Source organism: Cebus imitator, unplaced genomic scaffold, assembly GCF_001604975.1.
Source record: "Cebus imitator isolate Cc_AM_T3 unplaced genomic scaffold, Cebus_imitator-1.0 Scaffold18, whole genome shotgun sequence".
Taxonomy (NCBI): domain Eukaryota; kingdom Metazoa; phylum Chordata; class Mammalia; order Primates; family Cebidae; genus Cebus; species Cebus imitator.
Window position 1 is genome coordinate 9300323 of NW_016107333.1, and position 27378 is coordinate 9327700.

The following is a 27378-nucleotide window of genomic DNA, read 5'->3' on the forward strand; positions in this document are numbered from 1 at the left end:
CGCTCTGCTTCCACTGTGTCCTATCGACAGCAGCACCACCTGCCACTTGTAGTGGCACCGAAACATCTTTCTACTGGTAGATTCCACCTTTTCCTAGCCAATAGTATAGCACACAGAAGGTCATCGGTGCATTTTCCAGAACAAATAAACCTATAATTCCAGCATCTCATCTGTTAGAAAGGGAAGGCAGTGAACCTTTCGCAGGTGCCCATCAGTTGCTCAACACAGGCGGAGCTCGCGTGCACCGTTTTATCTTTCAGTTCCCTCACCCCCACGTGCACGTACACGTACACAGGCACACGGGGTATATATATGCCTTGCTGAAATCCAGTGACCAGCAACAAATCTGTAGCTTTTCCACGACCTCTCATCCTAGGACAAGGGCAACTGACTGAAACCAAATCCCCAGAACAATCCCTAAGTGCTAATTTGGAAAACGGAGCAAACACGATCCCTGGTTCTGAATCTTTAGTGCTTAACATGCCATTCTATCAAAACCCTGGATTCCCACCTTGAAGGAAACAAAAGGGCTACTTTTCCCAAAGAGAATTACTTGTGATTTTTTTTCATCCCATGTATATGGTTTAGGTTAAGCCTTAAGGAAAAATTTTAGGAATATGGCTGGGAACACAACGGTCATCATGGATTTAAAAATAACTTTATGCATGTTAATTGCATACATTTTACTGCTAAAATTCCGTGTGCGTGTATATATATGTACACACATTTATGGCAGTTCTTAAAACCTCTATTTTTAAATAATGACACTCTCATAGAAATTCTGTGCAGTAGCCTAATATATAAAATAGAGAAGGGTGTGACAGAGGGGCTGAGACTCACAGACAGGAGAAGGTCCAGGCACAGCAGAAGACGGCCCTTGACGCCTCCCTTTGCCCATGGATGTGGGGAATCAGGGCAGCAAATCCTCAGTAACACGGAAATTCCTTGTCCTACCTAAAATGATCACCACTGAGACTGTTGAAACTATGACTATTAGAAACCCACAACCTGGGACAACAGCTCCAGATCAGCCCGCAAACACTTACCTCCTTCCACAGGAAATAATGCAGTTCCGAGGGAGCTCTGGGATTCCCAGGAGAAATCTGCCTGAGAGCAGAAAAGCGCTGGAGTCTGGCTTCTTTAAATGGATCTCCACACCACTGTTAACAGTGGACAAAAGACTTCATCAAATGGGAACGTCCCCTCAGAAAGTGAACCAAAATGTACTCAATGACAAAACAGGCAAACCTCCCTTTACAAAAAACAGGAAAACATGCATATGCTATTTTTACAACTTAAAATGCACTAGGGAAGCTTAGTAGTTACAGGAAACCCAAGAATCCTTGCAAAATCCTATCTTCCCTTAATTGATCTTTTGTATAAACACATTTTATTAGGTTTATTCTCGGCCAGTGGTTCTTAAATGAGGGGCCCCGGCTGCCTAAGGAGCCGGTAAATGCTGACAGTGTGCAAAACTTTGTGAGGCCAAGTGTGGTGGTGGGATCGCTTGAGGCCAGGAGTTCAAGACCAGTATGGACAACATAGCAAGAGCCTGTCTCTACAAAAAATTTTAATATTAGCTGGGAGTGGTGGCATGTGCCTGTAGTCTCAGCTACTTGGGAGGTTGCAGTGGAGGATCACTTGAACTCAGAAGTTTGAAGCTACAGTGAGCTATGATCACGCCACTGCACTCCAGCCTGAAAAGGGGGAGACTCTAAAAACAAAACAAAAAAAAACTGTATGTGCATTCCATGGGCGGGGGGGGAAAGAGTTTCCAAAAACAGGTTAAAACCCACCCATATCAGGTAACACAGCACCGACAACTGTTGTACAGGGTGTTCGTCTACGTCTTGCGGTAGAGATGTTCATTCTAGGCTTTCAAATTGACCAGAGACAAGAGGAAGCATAAGGGTGTTATCCAATTTTGGAGCAATCTCCAAAGTTCCACATCCTGCCCCTTCATGGCTTCAAACAATACCCACACATGAGGGCAACACAGCCTGGGGCCCCTCCTCTTAGGTAGACAGGGCAGGCAGATGCTTTGGCATCAGGACCCCTGATGGACACAGGACAAATACCCACATCCCCCTCTAACACAGTCTTACAGCAGGCTGGATAGCAAACAAATGACACCTTGCCAGGTCAGTACCATTCTTCCTTCCTATATTCTGAAACATGATTTTCCTTGTCCTTTGGACCATGAGCAAAATAAGCCTTCCTTACCAAATATTCAGTCTCTAAACTCAGGATAACACTCAACTTTTGGTCAGGTCTGTGGCCCGGGACCAAAAATCAGGGTCCAAAGTGACTTCACAGCCTGCCACCACCTGTCAGCGCAGTGGGCACAAGGCCTACATCCTGACAGCTCCCCTCTGGAGCAAGAGTGAAGTCAGTGGCAGTAGCTGTATAGATTCCTACCGTGAGTTCACATAATTACGACTGTCTTGGCCTGCTATGAACTAAGTCATTATTTCCTAGGTCGCCGGCACTAATAACCTCATGAAGTAGGAACTATTATACCTACTCACAGATGAGAGGTGGCAGCCAGGTTAAATAACATGGCCCAAAACCACAGAGCCGGTGTGTTGCAGAGGCTGTGCTCTAGGAAGTCACTGCATCATTCTGCCTCCCTGAGGAGATACAATAGGCCATGGAAGGTCCCAATCTGGGACTGTAACAATTCTGAGCTCCTGCAGATGTTAAGTGGCCAAATGGATTCTGTGACACAAGGACACATCACCACCACCAGGCAGTTGCCCAGTCACTACAGGGCCCCTGAGCCATCAACTCTCAAAACTGCATGTCTATCAAACAGCAGCACTACAAAGTGGCAGCTTCAACTGCCCAAGGGATATCCCACCACAAAGTTCTTCCTCCAATTCACAGGAAAAAATTATGAATATGTGTTTAAACTCCCATTTTTTCTGCTTTGGCTTATTTACATACTAATAAAATTATTTCTGATAAGCACAAAGTCAATGTATTGAAGTACTCCAGAGACGTCCGAGGACTTCTCAATCAAGAAGGCAATCCCCTGAAGCATGTGATCTACTCAGGCTCACTCAACTAGCATCAGACACCTCACCCTGGGCCAGCACCTTCCTCTCACTGCCACCAGAGGTCACAGAAAGAGGTGCTCATGGTTAAGGTTTTTTAAGTTCAGAGCTAGTCACCCTCCCACAGAAGACCACTGACCATTAGGAAGCCACTTGGCAATCTCAAACTCAGTGAGGCAATTTGGATGAGCTGCTGCAGAGGGATGTCACAGTTTCTGACTTTCACTCACAAAGGGGAAACCTTATTGCTCTCAGCAGATTGCTGACTGCAGTCTATGTGATGAAGTCTGGCAAGTCATGAACAGCTAAAGATCAGTGAAGCTGCCGAGTCATTCCTTTAGAACTAACCTCCCAAAAGAAGAGCTCCAAGTATAAGAACAGTAGCTCCAAGTATAAGAACAGTAGCTCCAGAGCCCAGGTGAGGAGAGCTGGTGTCTACTCCTTCCCCTCCAGCTCTGCACTCCAGCCTGACCTTCCCACACCAGCGAGGCAGCCACGGAAGATGACTGAGACCACAACTGCAGGTTGTACGGGTTTATTGTTTCAATACCACAACAGACATACAAAAGCAGTGCTTTCTCTGGGCAGCCCCACGGACCAGATCAGTGTCAAACTGTGTACCCTTGAGTGTCCCCAAAGGTTCCAGCAGAGGGAAGAGGACTGGACGTGCTTGGGCCCCTGTTCCCGGTCTTTGGTAAACAGACGCTTAAGTTGACAACTTGGACTTGGCCAATACTGCATTTTAAATCACATCATTGGCAACTTGTCACTCATGCTTCAGATGATGAAAACACATCAGATTAAATGAGGGAAAAAAAAAAAAAACTTTCAGATAAAATTAGACTTGAAGTCATAGAGATTTTATGCTTGACCTAAATTAAGCAAGGATCCTCAATTCTGTAATAAGTCAAAAATACAAGAAATAAGGCAGGGAACAAGGCAAGGGAAGACACATACGGGGCATCTACTTGCTAGGAACATGTTGGGAGAGAGGCAGGAGCAGGCATGGCTTTGTTTCTTCCCAAACCTGCCTGATGTCAAAAGTACGTCAAAAGGAGCCTCACGGTCCCAGGAGAGCATGGTCCCAGGTATTGCTGTGACAGGTGGTGACCCTGGAGCCAGATCTGGAAGGCCTTCCTGGGGGCTGCCCAGGGAACTCACCCATGAATCCAGAAGCACTTAACACTGGTGGTGGTGATTTGTCACATATGGCAGCGAGCAGCAATTAAAGGCTGTAGGAGGAGGAGAGGTGTGAGAAGCAAGATGCGTTTGCTCAGTGGCGTGTGGGCAGGCTGACTGTGGCTCTGCAGGCTGCAGCAGATCCACCCGGTGACCCGACCCGACAGGGCATCGGGCAACCTGGCAGGTCACAAGTCAAGTATTTCACCCTCACGTTGAGCAGCAGCACAGCACTCAGTGGCTCTGACAATAGGTGTAGAGAAGTAAATTACATCACTTTAATGCAATGATGCTGAAGACGTAAAATTAGGAAGAAACATTCATGTTCTCTGTACAATACATCCATTTACAGAATCGGCCAGTACTGTGTACAACATATAAATACATGATAAAACATTAGAGGTGCATAGAGCATACTTACAGAAGCCAAAAAGTTCACTTTATACATCCAAGAATAAAGAGTTAAAAATATAAAAATAAGAAACACACACTGCGCTTTGAAATGTAAAATGACTTTCACATACACAAGTGCGTGGAGATGCCCACTCCCATAGGGTCCAAAGTGACAGGGAAGATGTCAAGCAGAGGAATTCACCTGCAACCATCTGGACAGCTGACTCATCAGGTCTACAGATGGCATTTTCATAGGAAAGACAACCCTATTCCCCGACCCCATTGTCCAAGCAGAGCTATTCAAGGTTCCAAATGATCCTGTGGGCTAGTGGATCGCACCAAGACAGAAAAGTTCCAAATTTGCTTCAGCAACAGAACTAACATCAAACTTGCTCCATCAACTGGCAAATGACTCAACTGTGACCCTAAGGTCGACAGGTGCTCCAGCCCCCTGGTGGGCAATGATGGGAGTTACTTTAACCCTGTGCGGGCTTCTTTCCAGACCAACAACTCCCCAGAGTAGCAGAGGAAAAGATGGCAGGGAGGGGACAGTGGAAGACTGGCATTTCTACTTAGTTCAGGTAGGTGAATTCCCTTGGTTGAGAATGCAACCTTCTTGCTTCAGTTTCAAGTCCCTCTGGGAGTCAGGCAGCACCTCCCCCCGCCACTGACCCTGCTCCATGCCACATCAGGCTCTGTCTGCAGGAGAGCTCAGGCTGGCTGGCTTTGGGCAGCCCAATGGGTTATACCAAGAAAATCCCTCCAGCAAGACCAGAGGGGTCGACAAGTGACAGAGGGCTTTAGCACTATAAATCTGGGGGGGAAGGCAAGAGTGCTCCTGCCTAAAGAGTATTGTATCAATGATATTCTGTATACAGATTTAAGATCAATCATTATCAAAATACACACACTAAATATACAATGTTTCCCATGGCCATAATTTATTATCTCACCACAAGGCACAATACACAGAGCTTTGAGGGTCCAATACAGTCATCATGACAGAACGCACCACAGCCTTGGCACATGATCATGGCTTTCAGGCTGCACGCACACTGGAGCGAGATGCTTTCCACCGTGCTGCTGTCAGTGAACATTTGCAAGGAAAGTGATGCACTGTGGCTCGCACCAAAGTTTGCTTTGTGGCTCAGCTGCACCACACTTCCAGCAAGGCCTTTGGGAAAGGTGGGAGAGCTAGAGGAATAATTAAAGCTGGTGGAACTCAGTTGGAGTTTAGAAAGCTTCCCATAAAATGCCTGCTTGATGCTGAGTTGGGAGGGGAGAGAAGGCTCCAGAGGCTCACTGAGCCCCTTCCCTGGCTCTCGGGGTAATTTCCAGAAGGGTAAGTCCATGACAAAGGGCATCCCTTGCAAGTGACCCACCAGTTCCAGAGGACTATGCCCAGTAGCTTTTCGGTTCTCGGCATTTGCCTTAAGAGTACCCCCGACAAAAGTCTTCTCATTCTTGATGCTGCCAACAGAGGCAGATTGTGGCTTTGGAGCCCAGTCTTCCCTGGAAGTCTGTACCCCACCAGACATGGAGTTTGTGCTTGGTCCTGTCTTCCCACTAGGAAAAACTGGAGGGATCTCAGCAGGCAGAGGCATCGGGTCTGCAGGCCTGGGGCGCTGAAGAGTTGTAGCCACATTCCCAGAGCCAAAAAGCTTCTTCCCTTGGCCTGTAACATTGCCCTGATCACCCAGGGCCCGACCTGTCTGCTCTGGACCAAAGGAGATTACATTTGGAGATGAGAAACAAGGCGTTCTCGAGGTAGTAAGATCTCCTGAGCTCTTGCCTGGAGCAGCATTTGAACTACTGTCCTGGGACACGGCACAGACCTCCTTCTGATCTTCACAAATAAAGGAAGAGAACTGCTCTTTGGAATCCATTTCTTCCAGTTTCCTAGAGGAAGTAATCGGATTTGTCACCGGATGGAGGGAGTCAAAACTTGGGACTGTCTTGGAAATCTTCCGGGGTGCTCCAGGAACCTGGGTGGCCTCTATCCTGGCAAGATCAGTGCCTGTTTCACAGCTATCTGGTAGAAGAGGCTCCTTCAAAGCCCTTAAAGAACTGGGGCTGCTTCTACCAACCATGCCACTGTTTTCTCCAAGATCATGTAAAGATCCCATACTCAGGGAGCCATAGCTCTGCACTTTTGTAAGCGGTACTTGCGCAGATTCTGGCACGCTGTCATCGTGGCCTGGTGGAAGAACCTTCTCTAGGGGCAAGTTACCATGCAGCAACTGCATCACAAGGGGGTTACTGGCCTCCACTGAGGACCCAGGCCTGGACAGGCACACGGCTCTTGGCTGGTACTCAGTATTGGCCAGCAGTAGGGAATCTGGGGTCTTTTGGGGTACCACACATACTCGAGACACCCAGCTCTGAGAAGCAACCATCCCATCTGTCCTTGTAACCAGATTCAGGTCACCATTCACCTTGGACACTGAGGCAGATCGGTTCCAACTGGGTTTCTCATCCTTGTCCACCGAAGATCCCTTTGTCACTGCAGCTTCACTAGTGTCAGCCTCACTGCTGTCCTCAGTGAGGTGACCTTCAAAGTCAGAGGCTGTATCTGTGGATTCACTGTGAGGACTCAGTGCTCCAGAGTCTCCGCTGATTTTCAGCTTTTCAATGTCCCCTTGTTGACAGTCACTGCCAGTGCTGTCATTGCCTCCTCGAGATGGCACAGTCCAGAGTGAAGTAAGGCTGTCAGCAGGATCTAGACCCACCTTGGCTGTCAAATCCCTAGGCAATGCAGGAAGGGTTGGAGCAGCTTTCTCCCACTCTTCTCTAACCTGGGGCTCAACAGATGGTACATGTTCTCTGGATTCTGGTTCGGGCTGTGTCACTACCTCATCATTCGATGGGATAGGTATCCAATGCACGGAGCTGCTAGAAACGAGAGCCTTGGTGTTCAAGTTTTCTTGCCTAGTATCACTTTCCCTCATAGGAGGGCATGAGTCACCAAGCCCTAATTTGTCATCAACTGGTCTGTTCTGCAGGCAATCAGTCAATGGGGATTCAGGTGTGGAGCTGGGGGTCACATTTACAGGGTCCTTCATAGTGGGATGACTGTCAAGAGCCTGGCCAGTTCCTTTCTCTAACGTATCATCTCCCACTAGAGATGGAATAGGACCATTCTCTGCGGGAACAGTGGGTCCCCGTTCCTCCTCATCACTTTCCCAGGGAGTGGTGCCAGACTCACATTCAGTTCTAACAGCCAGATGCAACTTAGGTTGCTCCATTAATCTCTCAGCTACCGAGGTTTGGGAGGACAGTGGGGGCAAGGCCTGGCATGGCTGGTCCCCAGTGGGAGCAATGGGGAGTTGGGAGGCATCTTCTGGCCCATTTGTGAATACAACCGGAACCCTCTGTAGTAGGCAGCTTTCCTCCTTTCTCAGAGAAGCCAGGTCCTCTCTCCTAGCTCTGGAAATGGCAGTTCCAGCCTGGGTATGCTCCCCGTTTAGAGGCCAAGGCGACAGTAGTTGTGTTCGCTGTAGATCTGACGTACGCTTTCCAGGGGTGCTCGGGCCTCCCCTGGGCTCAGGGTGGCCACAGGCCTCACCACCATCACCACTGCCGCCGCCTCTACCGCCTCCCTCATCGGTGGCCCCGCCGCCACCTCCACCCGGGCCACCCCCCCCTCCGATGGCAGTGGTGGCCGCCTCTCTATGGCAGTGGTGACCTCTCGCCCCTCGGACCTGCAAAGCACGGGCTTTAATGTCTGCGAGGGTCCTGGCGCCGGTCCAGCCCCGGCAGGAGGACTCCGTGATGGGGACGATCCGGGGGCATATCTGGTAAGTGGGCTGACCTTTAACCACCCAGGGTGGTTTGATACGTGAAAGTTGAATCTGCAAAAAAAGAATCAGAAAATAATTTTAACTGACTGGTGATCTGACCTAGGGACTGTGAAGCAGAACTAGGATTCTAGTAGCTTAAGGGCCATGGCATAGAGAATCAAATAATTTTCTTAAAACAATGAAATAATCATAGTAAAATAACTGCCATAACACCACACCATTCAGAGAAGATTCAGCTCAAGGGCTGTTACATGCCACACTTCTAAATTTAATTTCTGGTGGAACTGTGTGAGTCACTACAGCAAAGAATCTAACACTACCTTAAAAAGATTTTAAAACCCCAAAGGATTTTGACCTCTCGAGATAACTTCAACAGAATGAACAAAAAAGTGAGGAAGAAAAGAACTTCATCTCATTAAACTTTAAGGCAGTCTTAAGAAAACTTCTCACACAAAAAGCTCTACATTCCCATATAATTAACTTCAGGGCCCCAGGGTAACAGGGCTCTATAATCTCATGACCCTCAAAGAAAACCTGGCTCCAGGGCAGCCAGGAATCAAACAGTCTCCTACCCGGATGGGCGGGACTTTGGGCTCCTCTTTAGTGGGCTGTGGCTTTTCGGTGTGAACACTTTCAATTGTGTTACGAAAGGACTGACGATCTTCAAGCCGCGGCTTCTTTTCGGGAAAGGATGCAGAGGCCGTCTGCTCAAAGGATTTCCTCTTCTGATCCTTGGGCTCCTGATCCACAGTCTCTTGAGGCAGGGGAGGAATTCTGTCTGGAGAGGCAGAGGCATGTGCCAGGTTGTCTGGCTCAGTCTGGATCCGGGAAGCCACAGACTCAACTGGGAATTCGGAACCCTCTGGGTCAGGTGCTACAGAGGATGTGCCTGGCAGATGGGGACTGCTCAGCCCTGCTGGGTCAGTCTTAGCCTCCCCATCCTCGTAGAGGGGAACATCTGAGGCCACAGATTTTGCATCCTTGGCAACCCCTGCTTGTTCTGGCTCCTGTTTTTTGTACAGGTTCCTTCTGGCTCTGGTTCGGAGATCTGGCCGAGAGCGTTTCTTAAAATGCCCATCTCGCTGTCGGGCGGCTGGACCACGCTGTGTACGCACTGATTCTCCCGGGACACACAAGCCACTTTTGATTTCAGCCTCCTCCTGGCCCACATTCTGCTGCAATGACTCTTCTTTGGTCAAACCCAGCCTGCATATCAGAATCACACCATCAGTTTCAGGCCAGAGTGGACATGTCTCTTTTATTTCTATGAATAATATGGACCCAGAAACATAGATATCTCAGAACAAAATAAATCTGTGTGTTGCATAACACTAACCATAGAAAAACTGTTAGCTTCACTATGAATGGCATTAGGATAAATGACCCAAGTGTCACTGCAACCTCCACATTCTTGTCCAACACATAAGTATACACTATTTGGAGACCATCTACCTCTATCCCCTCAAAACCCCAGACCAAGACTCATAGCTCCAACTGCCTTACTTCTGTCCATAGTAGTCTTCAAAGAACTTTTCTTTCCATTGTTCCACCTTCTTTTCCTTCTCCATTTCCTGTCGTATCCTGACTTGCATCTCATGAGTGAATTCACCTAGGGAGAAATAAACCTCTTCTAGTAAGTGCATTTGGGATATTAACGTCTGTCTTACAGACAGCTGAATCTCCCAGTTTTAAAACAACATGTCTCTTCTAGAGGCACTCTCACATCACACTCTTAGAGGGATAGAGCTAACAAGTCTACCATAAGGGAAATTCACTCTTCCACAAAGTAAGAGCAAGCAACTCCTTGATTGAAAAAGCAAAACAACAAACAAAAGAACGATTCTTAACTTTTTGTCTACACAGAAAGTAACATAGTAAGCCTGACTGTTTAAACTTAGAAAGGCCTCCTTAAAAGAACAGCCCTTGGCTGACATCTGGGAATTTAGATTTCAGGAGGGCTCCCAACCACCCTAACTGATATGACTTGTTCACTGTGCCTAAATTGTTTATGCAAACAATATGGCTTATGCTGAACATCTGCCTTCCTTTTGGGAATCTGGAATCTGGGTATGTGCCAAGCAGTGGCTTCCTACATCATCGGCCCTTGACAAAAACCCTGGGTACCAGGTCTTTAACAGGTTTCCCTAGTAGACATTTCACACATGTTGTCATAATTTATTGCTGGAGGAATTAAATGTGTCCTGTGTGACACCACTGAGAGAGAACCTTGGAAGCCAACACACACGGTTTCCGCTGGACCTACCCCATGTGCCTCTCCATCTGCTGATTTTACTTTGTATTCTTCTGCTGTAATAAACCATAGCCCTGTATGTATAACTATATGCTGAGTCCTGCTAGCAGATCAAACCTAGGGGTTCTTAGGGCCCTCTCAACACTTTGCTATAAAATTAAATTAACAGAAGCTAACAATCACTCCAAGTGACAATGCCTAAAAAGACAGAGCATGGTAGAACGTGTCAACTCCACAGTGGACTTTCCTCCACCCTTCCAGACGATGCCATGATTATTGGAATGAACAGGTATTTATAGTTTTAATGATAAAAAGGAGATGAAGAATGAATATATACATACACTATATGAAAGTCTAAACCTAAACACCCTGTTATTTCTTCAGAGCTGTGTGGCACGTTAATACCTACTACATTTATTAGTAACATGAGGAAAGCCTGCCTTATACTAAATAACCCTGAGAAGAGTGAGCTTCGGTTTTAAATCCCAGGAGAAATGAAACACCACACAAAAAAGGTGCATCGCAGGCCGCCTGAGATGATCAAGTCTACTTACCATCAGCCAGGCGTTCCCGCCAGCTCTGTGCCGCGTGGGTAAAAAATTCGTTATTTAGTGCACTGCTGCTGAGACGCAACAGGCCATCTGTCCCCACCTAGAAGGATCAAGGAAAAAAAAATCCTAATAAATAAAGAAACTGAAAAGAGAACAGAAGCCCACCCAGAAAGAGGTAAAGGGGAGGTTGCCCATGTGCACCTGTCTGTCTACTTCAGGCAGGAGGAACAGGAGCTGCTGCTGGAAGTGTGATGGTAAGGCATGGAAGGTCCGAGAGTTGATCAGGGCACGGAGGTTGGTGTTGACAAGAATGGATCCAGGTGTCTCAAAATCTATTTCTTCCCCTCTGTTGCGCTTCATTTGACCTGTGATTTTTGAAGCAAGGAGAAGCAAGGTATAGATTCAGCTTTTTAAAGGAAAAAAGCAAATGCCAATTGATGGGAAAACTTCGGTGGCAGCACCCAAGGTACCCAGAACTTATCTGCACACCCTCTGCTCAACTGTCCAGTCCATCCTGACCTGCATGTTACAACTGTTCTTTCCAGGTTACTGTCATTGCCATCAAACCTAGGAGAACACTTGGGCTTATATCCCCTCAGACAAAACTCTGTACCGTCCTGTGTCACAGCCTGAAAGGACACTTCCCACAGAAAGCCAGGCAAAGGGCAGGTTCTGAGCTTCCCTCCGAAGCTGGAGAACAGGCTCCACAGAAAGCTCAACTGGAGAAATGATGGAAATTGTCTAAAAGCAAATCTAGTTAGTATATTACAGAAAAATCTGCAGAAGCCTTCTGTGAATGGGCTGGAGAGGGATGATCTCTATGCAGAAATGTACTAAGGACTGTTCAAAGCCAACTGAGATGCTAATACCTCTCACAGAAGCCTCAGCAAATGTTACTTTTATCTGAAAAACTCACTAGGAATAGAGACCTGTGAGATCTCGGATTGAGCACTGCTGATGAGCTGGAAAAGCAGCAAGACAGCAAACCTAGTTCCTACTTGGGCAAAGGTTTACTCTAATTCTCAAAAGCAAAGGCTTGTCTTCTTAATGGTTTCATGTGGTTCATCTACAAAAAACCCAGCATGTGGGCCATTAAGAATTAAATCCTGGCATAGCAAAGCATACTAGCATTGCAAATAACCCTAATGGGGGTGGGGTGTGGTAGGGGTGGGAGGTATAGACATAGCTACTAAATTTGTTTGCATCCCCAGGATTCAACACATGCTTCCCCTCAACATACTGACTAGGTTGTAAAAAAGGGAGCCTCTGATAGAGGCTACAGATGTTGGGAACGAATGTGGCAGGATGCTACCGAAGAAAGAAAAGGGGTGTTAGAATTCTTCACTGAAAAGCTCAGAAGCGGTTTTCACTCATTCAAACACTTACTAAGCAGTACAGGGCAGGCACAGAGTAGGCCTACAGGGACATACAAGAAACAATGTGGCATCATCTCTGCCTGAAAGGAGTTCTCACACAGTCTAGAAGAGAGCTACAAATGAAATAACCAAATTACAAGGTAAAAATAAACAAAAAAAATAGAGGGCCACCCAAGAAGTAAAAATAAACTGATAAAGGAACTGGAACAGAAGACATCATCTTCTCACTAGGCCTGCAGGGGCCCCCTTTACAGGCAGAGAAATGAGTGCCAAGCCACTCACCTGTGGCTGGCTTCCGGAAGCCTCTCAGGAGCGGGGCAGGGTCCTGGGCGACCTCGGCCTGGCCACGAATAGCAGCGCTGCCCAGGGCCAGAGAGCCGCTGCTGCTGCTGGACGGGCTGCCGCTCTCGCCATCGGCGTGGCGGCCCGAGAACCCTGAAGGCACAGCATTCCACTGGTCAAAAGTATCACAAGCCGCGCCCATGGCTCTCAGACAAGTTCACTTCTCCCAGCTCTCCCTGAGATGCTGCCAGCAGTACTGGGATGCTTCAATCTCCCAGCCTTGGGCTGAGAGGAACCACCACCTCATGGTCTGGCTTTAAAGTATCACCTTACGAGTGCCAAACCACCATCTTCATTTGGATACACTACACCTTTTACAAAGCACTGGCACAATCAAATCCTTCGTTGGATCCTCGCGACTGCCCTGGGAGGCAAAGAGGAAGGCACACGGCAGAGCCCAGCACTAAAACCTACGGCAGGCCTCATCCACTGGCGGGGCTCTTGCCTGTGGCCCGACAGCTCTCCTGGCATCACACTACTAGGTCAGAAACCGCTGACAGAGGGAGGCCAGGTCCCCAGGACCTGAGGAAAAAGCATCACAACCATGAGTTTACACGTACCTGACGCAGATTCCACGTGGGCCCCGTTTACCTTCAGAGGAGTCAGGACAACTCGAGGCAGCATCACCCCAGTCTTTTTCTTTTGTTTGTTCGCCTATATTCCCAGGGAGAACAAAAAGAGAGTCCAAGTCAACTGCAGAGCCACAAAAGTATTCCCTGGCAACACTTGTCTCTACTCACTCTCTTGTAAAATGAAGTTCATCTTCAACCAGATCTGCCAAATAATGCTGACAAGAGCACTGGTTAATGTTACTGAGCTACGTGCTGGTCTCTGTGCCAAGCATCATTCCAAGCTACAAAAATGTATTGTTATCCCCATTTTACAGGTAAGGAATTTTCCCAAAGTCTCAAGGCCAGTAAGTGTCAGGGTAACTTATCATTCAAATTGCTCACTTCCAAGCTCCTGTTCTCACTACTCTGCACTACACCGTATTTCTCCTTGGGTGTTCACGTGTATATTACAAGAATGAACAGAATCAAGCCAAGTGTTGAGTCATCACACCCATAATCCCAGCACTTTGGAAGGCTGAGGCAGGCAGATCACTTGAGGTCAGAATTTGAGACTAACCTGACCAACATGGCAAAACCCCATCTCTACTAAAAATACAAAAATTAGCCAGGCGCGGTGGTACGTGCTTGTAATACCAGCTACTCGGGAGGCTGAGGCAGGAGAACTGCTTGAACCCTGGAGGCAGAGTTTACAGCAAGCGGAGATCGTGCCACTGCACTCCACCCTGGATGACAAGCAAGACTGTCTCAAATAACAGACAAAACAACAAGAATGAATAGAATCACCTAGCCAAGGAAGAGAAAAAGAGAAAATTCACTCACTCAGACCTGCTGTTCACTTTTCCTACTGCCCACTGTTAAATGCTACTAACCGCTAGAGACCAGACTTCTGTTCTTCACTCTCTGAAAACGTTCACAGCTCACTACAGGAGTAGGAAGGATCCTGTCTTATACCTGCCATCATTCACCCTCCCAGGCTAGGCTCTGTCTCTTCCTTACCTGTGAGGAAGCTCTGTAGCTGTCCCTGGGATTGGAAAGAAGTCTACTCTGAGATTCCGTAGAACAAGATGCATTCGAAGATGTTTCATCAAGAGATACTGGAAGAGAAGAAATAAAGGTTAGTCCCTAGTGCCTGCTGTGGCTCCCCCACCCATCTGGTTAAGGGTCCTTACCATCGTTTTCACCACTCACAGTGCTGGCTTCATTAGAGCCACAGCTCTCCACATCAGCCGTGTCCTCTGGCTCCTCCCCCTCCACTGCTGTGGGAGTGCGAGACCACTGCAGGGCATCCTTCTGTGACAGCAAGGCACAACTCAGGTGAACAAAACCCTACAGGCTCTTCAAGCAAGGCAGTGTATGCTTTTGAAAAAGAGGTATTTAGAATACTGACAAATTCCTAACCCTTTCTAACTGACCTCTTTTCCAGTAAGTTCTTTTCATAAATATATCATTAAGAAAGTTAGATCTACTTTTGCATTCAAACATTATTGAACATTTATAGGGTGCCTCCTATAAGCAACACCATGCTAGTTCTGGGGAGGATGGAGTGCTAAGGAGCAGGAAATCAGGGCTCTACTCTCAAGGAGCTCAGCTAAGTAGCAGGGATAATTGAACTGATTACAATACAAAGTACGGTAACACAGGTAAACTCAGAGAGCTGTGGCAGCCCAGAAGAGGGGGCACCTAACTTCAATGAGTTGAGCGAAAGACAGCATGGAGGTAAATAACGACCAGGGAAGTAATATAAACAAAAGGATGCGTGGCTTAAGCTGAGTTTTACAAGAAATTAGCAACTAGGGAGACTGTAGGAAGTTCTAGATAGTGGGATGAGCAAATGTGAAAGAATATTCGAAACTCAGGAAAACTAGGGGTGTGGCGAACTAAGACCCATGAAGAGGGATCAATAATTTCATTGTTCTGGAGTCACTGATGGATATTAACTAGGGGAATAATGTAAGTTTTCTGAATTTTATCCGGCAATCATGGGAAGCCTGGAGACAGGAAGAAGAATCAGACACTATGATAGAGGTCCACTGAAAAATGCCAGAGGTCTAAACCAAAGATTGGCCACAGTGCTAGAGTGTAGAAGAGAGCTCCATCCCAAATTTCATCTCCTAAGAAAAGCTTCTTCCAACAGACTCACTATATACAGACTCAAGAATTAAACTCTACCCATTCCTAAGAACTTAGGAGTTCTCTCACACCTCAAAACTAGAAAGCGTACAGATGCGTACTGGGAGTTGGAAACAAGAAGGCAAGTTGGGACAGACACTTTCATGTCTTCTTTGAATAAAAGTACGTGAAAAAGAGTTGATAAAGTCATGATTATGTTAAAAAGGTACCATAAATTTAAAAGGAGTGCCCACAACAATCTAACTCATCAATTTCATGGGTCTCTTGACCCACTACATTGAAGTTTCATCAATTTATTTCCATTAGTTTTAGCCAAAATCATGTGTCTTAAATAAAAAAGAAAACAGTTTTCTGGATCTTTATCTCTTTTCCCTACAGGACATAAATGGTCTTCAGAATCAAAAGCGAAAGAATATTTTTAGTTAGGCTTATTGACTGCTATGTTCTTGGTATAATAAAACAAATTTAACCTAGATTAAATACTCCTTAATGAATTAAGTAAGTCTATTACATTGGCAAAATTGACCCCAAATCTCCAGTTCTGACGAGAATGTAAGAAAATCACACATACACCCTTGATGGGAGTAACAACAGTATGAAAAGGTTCACACGCTGCCAGCAGAAAACTATGAGCCAAAACCTTAAAAATACATACGTATCTTTTATCCCAATATAAGATTTATACAAGACATAAGAAACATTAACTCTTACAAAGGAGAAAAAAAATCAAACTACATTAAAATTAAGACTTTCTATTCATCAAAAAACATGATTACCTACAGAGCTGAAAAAGATATTTACAACTTACATAACCAGTAAACAACTTTCATTTAGAATACATAAATCAGGCCAGGTGTGGTGGCTCGCACCTGTAATCCCAGCATTTTGGAAGGCCCAGGTAAATGGATCACTTGAGGTCAGGAGTTTGAGACCTGCCTGGCCAACATGGTGAAACCCTATCTCTACTAAAAACACAGAAAACAACTGGGTGTAGTGGCGCGCACCTATAGTCCCAGCTACTTGGGAAGCTCAGGCAAGAGAATCACTTGAATCAGGGAGGCAGAGGTTACAGTGAGCCAAGGTCGTGCCACTGCACTCCAGCCTGGGTGATAGAACCACACTCCTTCTCAAAAAACACAAAAAACAAACAAAAAAAACACATAAATCAATGGGAAAAAGGCAACTCAGAAGATGTGAATTAGGCACTGCACAAGAGCATACTGAGGTAGCCAACACACATAAAAGGTATTTAATTTCACTAACAATAAAGAAAACGCAAAATAATGCAAATTAAAACCACAATGAAATACTACCACATCCAACAGAATGGCTGAAAGTTTGACAATATCAAGTAGTGTTAATTAGGAGTAGAACAAGTATACTGAAAACACATCCAACCATTCAAGAACACAATTTGGCCTTATCTGGTACAGTTGAAGACACAAACATCCTCTGACCCAGCAACGTCTCTCTTAGGTTTGGGTTCCCTAGAGGAGTACTTACACGTACACACAAATCACAACTCACATGTCCACAATGCAGCATTTGTAATGTGGAGTATAAACAATCAAAGTGGCTGCCAGCAGCAGAATCAAATTGTAGTATATTCAATAAATGGATTATAAAGCAAAAAAAAAAAAAAAAAAAAAAAAAAAAAAAAAAAAAAAAGAATGAACTACTAACAACATAGATGAATATTAAAAACAAAATACCGAATGAAAGCCAGATACAAAAGAATGCATACTTGATGATTCTGTTTGTGAAAAGTTCAAAATAAGCTCAACTAAACTACAGCATTAGGAATGCAAAGACAGGTACGTAACCTAAAGGAAAGCAAGAAAACAACTTTTATAAAGTCAGGACAGAAGTTACCTTCAGGGGGAAGAATGGGGCTATGACTGGCTGGGAAGGAGCATTGAGGGGGTGGGGGGCTCCTGGCTGTTGACTCTATTTGATGTCTTGACCTGAGTGGCAGTTACAAGGATGTTATTCATTAAGCTGAACATTTGTGTTCTACGCATTCACTGTATTACATTTCCACAATTATAAAGGTTTAAAAACAAAAACTTTTAAGATATTTCCTTCAAGGAACACTACCACAGATAGCCATTTAAAAGAAAGCTGTAGAGCATTTAACGGCAAGAGTGATGATGATATAACAAGCTAATTAGGCAGTTAAATTCATACAGTATGATTCTTTTTTTAAAAAAATAAAAATTTGAATGTGTTTGCATAGAAAATTGCAAGAGAAATTCTTGCTAAAGTGTTAGCCACCACCATCTCCGAGTGGTAGTTTTTTTTGTTTTGTTTTTTGAGACAGAGTCTAGCTCTGTCACCCAGGCTGGAGTGCAGTGGCACAATCTCAGCTCACTGCAACCTCCGCCTCATAGGTTCAAGCGATTCTCCTGCCTCAGCCTCCCAAGTAGCTGGGATTATAAGCACCTGTTACCATGCCCAGCTAATTTCTGTAGTTTTAGTAGAGACGGACTTCACCACGTTGTCCAGGATGGTCTAGAACTCTTGACCTTAGGTGACCCACCCGCCCTGGTCTCCTCAAAGTGTTGGGATTACAGGTGTGAGCCACTGTACCTGGCCTAGGTGGTAGAGTTTTATTAAGTGCTTTATATTCTTTTCAATTTTGGGTATTTTCTACTACGAACGTGTATTGTTTTCTATGATTAAGAAAATAACAATTCAAAATAAAACTTAGGTGCTAAATGCTTTACCAACAGCTCCATCAAAATTTCCTTCCTCTAGGTCCTAGAGTCTGGGGAAACCAAGTACTACTTACAAATCTCATTCATTAAACAGGAATAGGGCCTGCTTGTCTGCAATTCAAACTACCCAGAGGTTTCTAAAGCCAAGCTTTTTCAGTGAAAAAAAAAAAAAAAAATGAGGAAAACAAAACTTTTAAGAGTAAGATTTGCTATTCTAATACTTCATAATTTTTACTGTGCAGATAGACAGGGTCTTGGTCTATTGCCCAGACTGCTCTCAAACTCCTGGGCTTGGCCAGGCGCACTGGCTCACACCTATAATTTCAGCACTTTGGTAGGCCGGGGCAGGCAGATCACTTGAGGTCAGGAGTTCGAGATCAGCCTGGCCAACATAATGAAACCCCGACTCTACTTAAAAAACACAAAAATTAGCTGGGTGTGTTGGCACACACCTATAATCCCAGCTACTTGCAAAGCTTGAGGCACGAGAATCACTTGAACCTGGGAGGCAGAGGTTGCAGTGAGCTGAGATCATGCCATTGTACTGTAGCCAGGGCGACAAAGTGAGACTCTGTCTTAAAAAAANAAAGAAAAGAAAAAAACTCTTGGGCTCAAGCTATCCTCCCACCTCAGCCTCCCAAAGTGCTAGGATTACAGGCCAATTCTATAATTAGCCACACCCAGAATTCTGTATTTTTAAAAAGATCATTAATCTTTCCATATAAACTCTGGAGTTTGACATAATTGACTTTTCATACATTAACTATATTATGTCTGACAAAACTAAATAAGTTACCGAAAATAAAAGGTGCCAGAAAACATGCCCTAGGAGTGGCCAGGCGCAGTGGCTCACACCTGTAATCCCAGCACTTTGGGAGGCTGAGGCGGATAGATCACAAGGTCAGAAGTTCAAGACCAGCCTGGCTAAGACGGTGAAACCCTGTCTTTACTAAACATACAAAAATTAGACAGGCACGGTGGCAGGCACCTGTAATCCCAGCTACACGTGAGTCTGAGGCAGGAGAATTGCTCGAACCTGGGTGGCAGAGGTTGCAGTGAGCCGAGACTGTGCCACTGTACCCCAGCCTGGGCGATAGAGTGAGACGCCATCAGAAAAAAAACAAAACAAAAAAAACCATGCCCTAGGATTCAAGGTTTTAACATTATGCAAGAATAATTTTCATCATGAAGCTTTTAAAAAAATGAATGAGTGATCTTTCACTGAATCCTATATATAAAAAATTCTATAAAAGACTTTTAAAAAAACTATTCTTTCTCCAGCTTTACTGAGGTGTATCTGACAAAGAAAATTATATATATTCAAGGTGAACAATGTGATGATTTGATATATATGTATACACTGTGAACACAATTACCACAATCAAATTAATAATAATTAACCCAGGCCAGTTCACACCTCACATCTGTAATCCCAGCAGTTTGGGACGCCAAGGCGGGTGGATCACCTGAGCTAGGAGTTCAAAACCAGCCTGGTCGACATGGTGAAACCCCAACTCTACTAAAAATACAAAAACTAGCTGGGCGTGGTGGCGCATGCTTGTAATCCCAGCTACTCGGGAGGCCAAGGAATGAGAATCACTTGAACCTGGGAGGCAGAGGGTGCAGGGAGCCGAGATTGCGCCATCGCACTCCAGCCTGAGCGACAGTGCAAGAAAAAAATTAACCAATCCTTCATCACACTTAGTTACCATGAATGGGAGAATGGGAGATGGAGAGTGTAAAGACACTTAAGATCTACTCAGCAAATTTCAAGACACTGGAATACTTGAACTGCATACTAGATGGTAATGCTGCATTAATGCTAAATTTTCTGAGTGTGGTAACTACTGCGCTTATGTAGAATGTCCTTGGATCAATCACTCCTCCTATCCTTCCCTTGCTTTTTTTTTAAATTAAAGTTTAATGTAAACACAGTGAAATGCACAGATCTTAGGTGTAACATTTAATGAGTTCTAACAAATGCGTATCAAGATACAGAACATTTCCAACACCCTCAAAAGCTTCCTTATGCCCCTTCCCAGTCAACCCCCATTCTAAACTAACCCTTTCACTCCACTAAGGCAATCGTTGTTCTGATTTCTATGTTCGTGACATACTTTGGCCTGTTCTTGATCTTCACGTAAATGGACTCATATATATATACTCTTTCGTATCTGGTTTCTTTCACTGTCTGTTTATGATATTCATTCAGGTTGTTGCATGCATAAGTAGTTCATTACTTGTTATTACAGGGTAATAGTCTCATATATACCCATCTGTATATTCTCTCCTGATGGACAGTTGGGTTATTTCCAGGTTTGGGTTATTCAGAATAAAGCTATTATGAACATTCTTGTAAACAGCTTTTTGTAGACATGTTTTCGTTTCTCCTGAATAAGTATCTAGGAGTAAAACTGCTGAGTCATAAGATGGATGAAAGCTAACTTTATTAAAAAGATTTATACTCCCAACAGCACCTGATAAGAGTTCCAGTGGATCCAAATCCTCACCATTATTTGAAGCTGGCAGTCTTATTTTAGCCATTCTAGTGGGAGTATAATGGTACCTCAATTGTGGTTTTAATTTTAATTCAGAGTGCTAGAATTCAATGGTTTTTAATTTGCCTAACGTCTAAAGATGTTGAGCACTTTTTAAGATCTTTTTTTTAAGTTCTGGGACACATATGCAGAACACACAGATTACATAGGTATACGTGTGCCAAGGTGATTTGCTGCACCTATCAACCCGTTGTCTAGGTTTTAAGCCCCACATGCATTAGGTATTGGTCCTAATGTTCTCCCTCCCATTTCCCCTGACCCTCCTAATGTTCTCGCTCCCATTTCCCCTGACCCCCGGAAAGGCCTGAGTGTGTGATGTTCCCCTCCCTGTGTCCATGGGTTCTCACTGTTCAACTCCCACTTATGAGAGAGAGCATGTGGTATTTTGTTTTCTGTTCCTGTGTTAGACTGCTGAGGATGATGGTTTCCAGCTTCAACCATGTCCCTGCAAAGGACATGAACTCATTCTTTTTTTAAGGCTGCATAAACACTTTTTAATGTGCTTATTGGCCATATTCATATCTTCCTCTGAAAGTATCTGTTCAAGCCTTTCACTCATTTTTTAAATTGTCTTTTTAAAACTGTAGTTGTAGAGATACTTTATTCTGAATTTTTTTTGATACTGATTATGAGTGTGTACTACTTTTACAAATACATTTTGAACATTATTATTTGGAAAGAGGTTCAATTTTACAGGAAAGCTGCAAGAGCTTTTCATTTTACCTTTGCATGAGTAAAACAGTACAAAGAACACTTGCTATATACTTTTTACTCATTTATCTATTAATACAAATAAGTTTTTAAAATGCATAAAGTATAGTAGGTTTGGCAAAGTAACTGGGAAAGAAGCTAGTGATGGGAAAAAAAAAAAAAAAAAAAAAAAAAAAAAAAAAAAAAAAAAAAAAAAAAAAAAACAAAAAAAAAAAAAAAAAAAAAAAAAAAAAAAAAAAAACGATCAGTAATAAATAAACCAAAATAAAATGTTCTCCCACAGGTCAGATGTTTTAAAAAATACAAAACACTATGAATGTAACAAACCTGAGCAAAGGAAAGCTAACATTTAAACGGATAAAGTTTAAACTACCCAAAACTACATTCTGAAGCAAATCTCAGGTATGCCTTTCCTGGTATCTTTTCTCAGCAAAACGTAAGTACTCTCTCTTAGGAGAAGGCTTACTTGAAGGCTGTTAAAAACTAAGAATACATCAACCATTCAACAGTATACTAAATTCCTAATCAATGCATAGTAGGAAGAAACAAGAAGGGATTAGAAAGTAAGCATGTCATAATTTCCAGAAAGCATGATTATTTACATTAAAGATACAAGAGCCAGGCGCCGTGGCTCACATCTGTAATCTCAGCACTTTGGGAGGCTGAGGTGGATGGATCACGGGGTCAGGAGTTCAAGACCAGCCTGGCCAACATGGTGAAACCCCATCTCTACTAAAGATACAAAAATTTAGCTAGGCATGGTGGCACATGCCTGTAATCCCAGCTACTCAGGAGGCTGAGGCAGGAGAATTGCTCAAACCTAGAAGGTGGAGGTTGCAGTGAGCCAAGAACATGCCCTTGCACTCCAGCCTGGGCAACAGGGTGAGACTCCATCTCAAAAAATAAATAAATAAAGGAAAACTCAAGTACGTTAACATCACTAATTAACATCATCAATTAGAAAATTTATCCATCAGCCTCTCTAATCCCAGCACTTTGGGAGGCTGAGGTGGGCAGGTTACACCTGAGGTCAGGAGCTTAAGACCAGCCTAGCCAACATGGTGAAACCCCGCCTCTACTAAAAATACAAAAATTAGCCAGGCGTGGTGGCGCGAGCCTGTAATCTGTTACTCCAGAGGCTGAGACAGAAGAATTGCTTGAACTCAGGAGGCAGAGGTTGCAGTGAGCAACAAGAGCAAAACTGGGCAACAAGAGCAAAATGCCATCTCAAAATAAAAATAAAAAAAGAAAAAAGAAAATATATCCGTCTGCCAGGGTTGAAGAAAAAGAAAATATAATTTTAACAAAAAAGAACATAAGTTATCTAGGGATAAATTCCACAAAAGAAATATAATCATTTTATGAAGAAAACATAAAACTTTTAACAAAAAAAGGCTTAAAACCTTAATGAGACCAATCGTGTTGGCTATGCTTGTAACCCCAACACTTTAGGAAGGGGGATCGCTTGAGCCCAGGAGTTCAAGGCCAATATGAGCGACGTAAGGAGAGCCCGCCTTTACAAAAAAATTCAAAATTAGCTGAACATAGTGACATGTACCTGTAGTCCCGGCTACTCAGGAGACTGAGGTGGGAGGACTGCTTGAGCCCAGGAGTTTCAGGCTGTGGTGAGATATGATTGCATCACTGCACTCCAGCCTGAGAGACAGAGCAAGACCTGGTCTCAACTAAACAAAACTAAAAAAAACTAAGTAAATGGAGAGCTATACCATGTTCCTAATTAAGAAGATTCTATATCATAAAGATGCCAATTTGGCAGGGCATGGTGGCTCATGACCCTAATCCCAGCACTATGGGAGGCAGAGGTGGGTGGATCACAAGGTAAGGAGATCGAGACCTGCCTGACCAGCATGGTGAAACCCCGTCTCTACTAAAAATACAAAAAATTAGCCCAGCATGCTGGCACACACCTGTAATCCCAGCTACTTAGGTGGGTGAGGCAGGAGAATCACTTGAACCCGGGAGGCAGAGCTTACAGTAAGCCAAGGCTATGCCACTGCACTCCAGCCTGGGCCACAGAGAGAGACTCTGTCTTCACCCCCCCCCCCCAAAAAAAAAGATGTCAATTCTTCTCATTTTGATTTGTAGAGTCAATGCAGTTCCAATAAAGCTCTCAACATGATCCTTCTCAGAACTTTACATGGAAAAGCAATGGTCACAAAGAGCCAAGATACTCTTGAAGAACAAGATGAGAGGAGTTGCTTTTTAGAAAACTCTAGCAATTAAATGAGTAGACTGGTGGTTGCTAGGGACTAGGAGGAGGCAAGAATGGAATGACCTGCTGGGGCTTCTTTATGGGGTGATGGAAATATGTAATTAGACCATGGTGATGGTTGCAACAACAATGAGTTGTGTACTTTAAATGGGTAAACTATATGGTCTCTGAATTAAATCCCAATAAAACTAGGTAAACAATGGCTTACTAAATTTAACTGACAGTTCTAACACATTTTTTTGCTTGTTTGTTAAGATAGGATCTCACTGTGCGGGCCCAGGCTGAAGTGCAGTGGTGCTATCACAGCTCACTTGTAGCCTTGACCTCCCAAGCTTCAGTGATCTTCCCACCTCAGTCTCTCAAGTAGCTGGAACTACAGGCATGTACCACCACTACAGGCTAATTTTTGTATTTTTTGTAGAGATGGGGTTTTTGCCATATTGCCCAGCTGGTCTTGAACTCCTGAGTTCAAGCAATCCACTCTCTTCAGCCTCAAGTGCTGGGATTACAGGTGTGAGTCACCACAACCAGCCTAAAACAAAATATTCTCACCAAAATGTTTTTGTTTTCAAAAAACCCTGCACATAACAGATTAAAGTGTACAGAAAGTTTAAAGATCCAAAGTCAAAATTAAACTTTGGAAAACTGGCTAAAATGGTCCATTAATGATGTTTTAACTTCCTCATGAAAATCCTAAAGAATTAAAACTAGTAAAGCAATCTCCATGCATACTTGAGAAAACGCTTCACCATTTAAACAAAATGCTTAATGTAAAAAGGTTCTATTGAATTTGAAATTCATTTGCATTATCAAAAGCAATTTCAATATTACAGCTGTCAAAGAAAGAAAAGGAAGAGCTGTTATTTAAAAAATGAACACACTCTTGGAATACAGCTTAAAGAAATTGTCTGAGTTCTTATTAATAAGAAAGGAGGTTCCGTCAACCAGAAATAAAATTCTTGTAAGTTGCTACTCACAGCTGCAAGTAAAGTTTCCAGTTAATGGTGACCACAGGACTACAATCCCTCATCTGAAATCCCTGAGTCTAGATGTGTTTTAGAATTTAGAATTTCTTGAATTTTAGAATGTTAATATATGCACATATTGTATATTATCACCACCAGCTACCCATAATCAAACACACAATTTAAAAATGTAGACAAATACCAAGTGAAATAAATAAGCTAACCTAGCCCTGCCAGTCTACAACAGAGTGTTGACACAAAATGAGTTTAGACAGGTCAGGTTTTACTACTAAATCAATCAAGAGGAAAAAATTTCAGTTCTCCTAATATTTTGGATTTCAGAACTGTTAATAAGGGACTATGGACATGTATCAGGAATTTGAAGAGTTCATGATTAAACACACAAATTACACACAAAACGATGTCATGGGCCGGGAGCGGTGGCTCACACCTGTAATCCTAGCACTTTGGGAGGCCGAGGCGAGTGGATCACAAGGTCAATAGATCGAGACCATCCTGGTCAACATGGTGAAACCCCGTCTCTACTAAAAATACAAAAAATCAGCTGGGCATGGTGGCGCATGCCTGTAATCCCAGCTACTCAGGAGGCTGAGGCAGGAGAACTGCCTGAACCCAAGAGGCGGAGGTTGCGGTAAGCCGAGGTCAAGCCATTGCACTCCAGCCTGGGTAACAAGAGCGAAACTCCGTCTCAAAAACAAACAAACAAACAAAAAAAACCGATGTCATGATCATAACAAAGCATGTTTTTCAAAATTTTTAAAAAAGATTTGGAAGTTTTATAATTCTATTTTTCTCATCATAATTAAAAAATGCAAAGAAAATTTAATGAAATCTTTTCAGCAATCACCATAGAAAGAGCCTCCAAGTCATTTCCATTTTACCCAAGCATACAATATGAAAAGGTAAAGGAATAGTCCTTTAGAGAAATTCTCATACATTTGTACATGGAGACTACTAGTAAAAGGATGAATGTTGGTACAGTGTTTGTAACAGAGATTAGAAAACACTGAAAAACATAAATACTCCTAATAGGGGGCTGGATAAATAAAATGTAGCTATATTGATATGGTACACTATTAAACATTATCGAGAATAAAATACACCTATATAAACCAACACACCACATACCTCCATGTGAACAGGAGGATGAATATTAAATTAATGACAGTGGTTGCTACTAGGGAGGAACAGGGCAACAGGCCAGGGTGGCAGGTGGGGACAGAACGGGTGGGGTTTTGCATAAAAGGCAAGGGCCTTTCCCACTTTCTCTGTACAAAGGCTTGTGCTTCTGTATTTAAATATGGCAAAATAGAAGTTGGTTAAGGAGCATAAAATTACAGTTAAATAGAAGGAATAAGTTCTAATATTCAATAAGAGTATGAAAATTATAAACAATAACTATTTCAAAGTAATTAGAAGAGAAGAATTTTAAAGTTCTAACACAAAGAAAAATGTCTGTGCATTGTATACAGGTATCAAAATATCATCTATACCCCCAAAACACATACAACTATTATATCTAAATTTTTAAAATTTGTAGTGTACTGCATTGAATCTACAAATCAAATTGGGAAGAAATGACATTTTTACAATATAGAATCTTCTTAAGAACATGGTATAGCTCTCATTTAGGGCTTGTTTTGGCTTGGTTTTTTTCATTTTTAATTTTGTTTAATGTCATTTGGGGGGTGTATAAACATGGCAAAATGAACACACACTTCTTTGCATCCTCCTGAAGGTTCACTAGAATGGCTATAAGGGAATAGTAAAAGTATACATGCATAAAGACAAAGAGTAAGGGGAAGGAAAAAGGCAGTAGATGAGGGATGTCAACAGAAATCTGAAAGCTGGATAGCAGGAAGATAAATAACTGACTCAGTAAAGAAGGAAATTTGAAGTTTATGGCTGTAGAGGGAAAAGCCACGAAAAGCAAGCCAGTACTTCAAAACCCCAGAGCCGGTAGGGAAGTGGAAGATACCAGGAACCACTGCAGAGAAGAGCTGAAAGGCATGGGGCTGAGAATAGAAGAACTGCTTCAAACTCAGAATAATAAGTCAGACCCCCACAGGTCTTCCTCTTCTCCCACTCTAGAGAAAAACAGGAGATTTATATTCTGATTAAACTGAACCAGAGAAGTTTTGGAATAGAAGACTTAGAGGCACAGCTCAAAGAATGGGGGATGGAGTAAGATGTCACACTCTAAATAGGAGCAATAAGTCGAAGACCACATAGAAAATTGTGATGCAGACTGGGAATCATGGCTCACACCTGTAATCCCAGCACTGAGGTGGGCAGATCACCTGAGGTCAGGAGTTTGAGACCAGCCTGTCCAACATGGCAAAATTCCATGTCTACTAAAAATACAATAATGAGCCAGGCATGGTGGCGGGCACTTGTAATCCAGCTACTCAGGAGGCTGAGGCTGGAGAATTGCTTGAACCCAGGTGGCAGAAGTTGTAGTGAGTTGAGATGATGCCATTGCACTCCAGCCTGGGCGACAAGAGCAAAACTTGGTCTCAAAAA

The 27378-nt window shown here is 43.7% G+C and overlaps 1 protein-coding gene across 5 annotated transcripts in view; it reads right to left on the reverse strand.

Moving 5' to 3' along the window:
• Nucleotides 1-3575: 3575 nt before the first annotated feature.
• The window catches only part of ASXL1 (ASXL transcriptional regulator 1), an 80679-nt gene continuing 56876 nt past the window's right edge, over nucleotides 3576-27378 (reverse strand). For 4 of the 5 annotated variants that reach the window (XM_017514558.2, XM_017514550.2, XM_037733349.1 and 1 more), the window contains 9 exons: nucleotides 14690-14810; nucleotides 14517-14614; nucleotides 13509-13602; nucleotides 12889-13041; nucleotides 11432-11595; nucleotides 11234-11330; nucleotides 9932-10037; nucleotides 9001-9634; nucleotides 3576-8479 (listed from right to left, as the gene is read on the reverse strand). In XM_017514558.2, coding sequence (XP_017370047.1) covers nucleotides 5573-8479; nucleotides 9001-9634; nucleotides 9932-10037; nucleotides 11234-11330; nucleotides 11432-11595; nucleotides 12889-13041; nucleotides 13509-13602; nucleotides 14517-14614; nucleotides 14690-14810 — 4374 coding nt within the window. In that variant the 3' untranslated portion in view covers nucleotides 3576-5572. The remainder of the gene's footprint in view (nucleotides 8480-9000; nucleotides 9635-9931; nucleotides 10038-11233; nucleotides 11331-11431; nucleotides 11596-12888; nucleotides 13042-13508; nucleotides 13603-14516; nucleotides 14615-14689; nucleotides 14811-27378) is intronic. The other variant, XM_017514566.2, reaches the window with a different exon arrangement.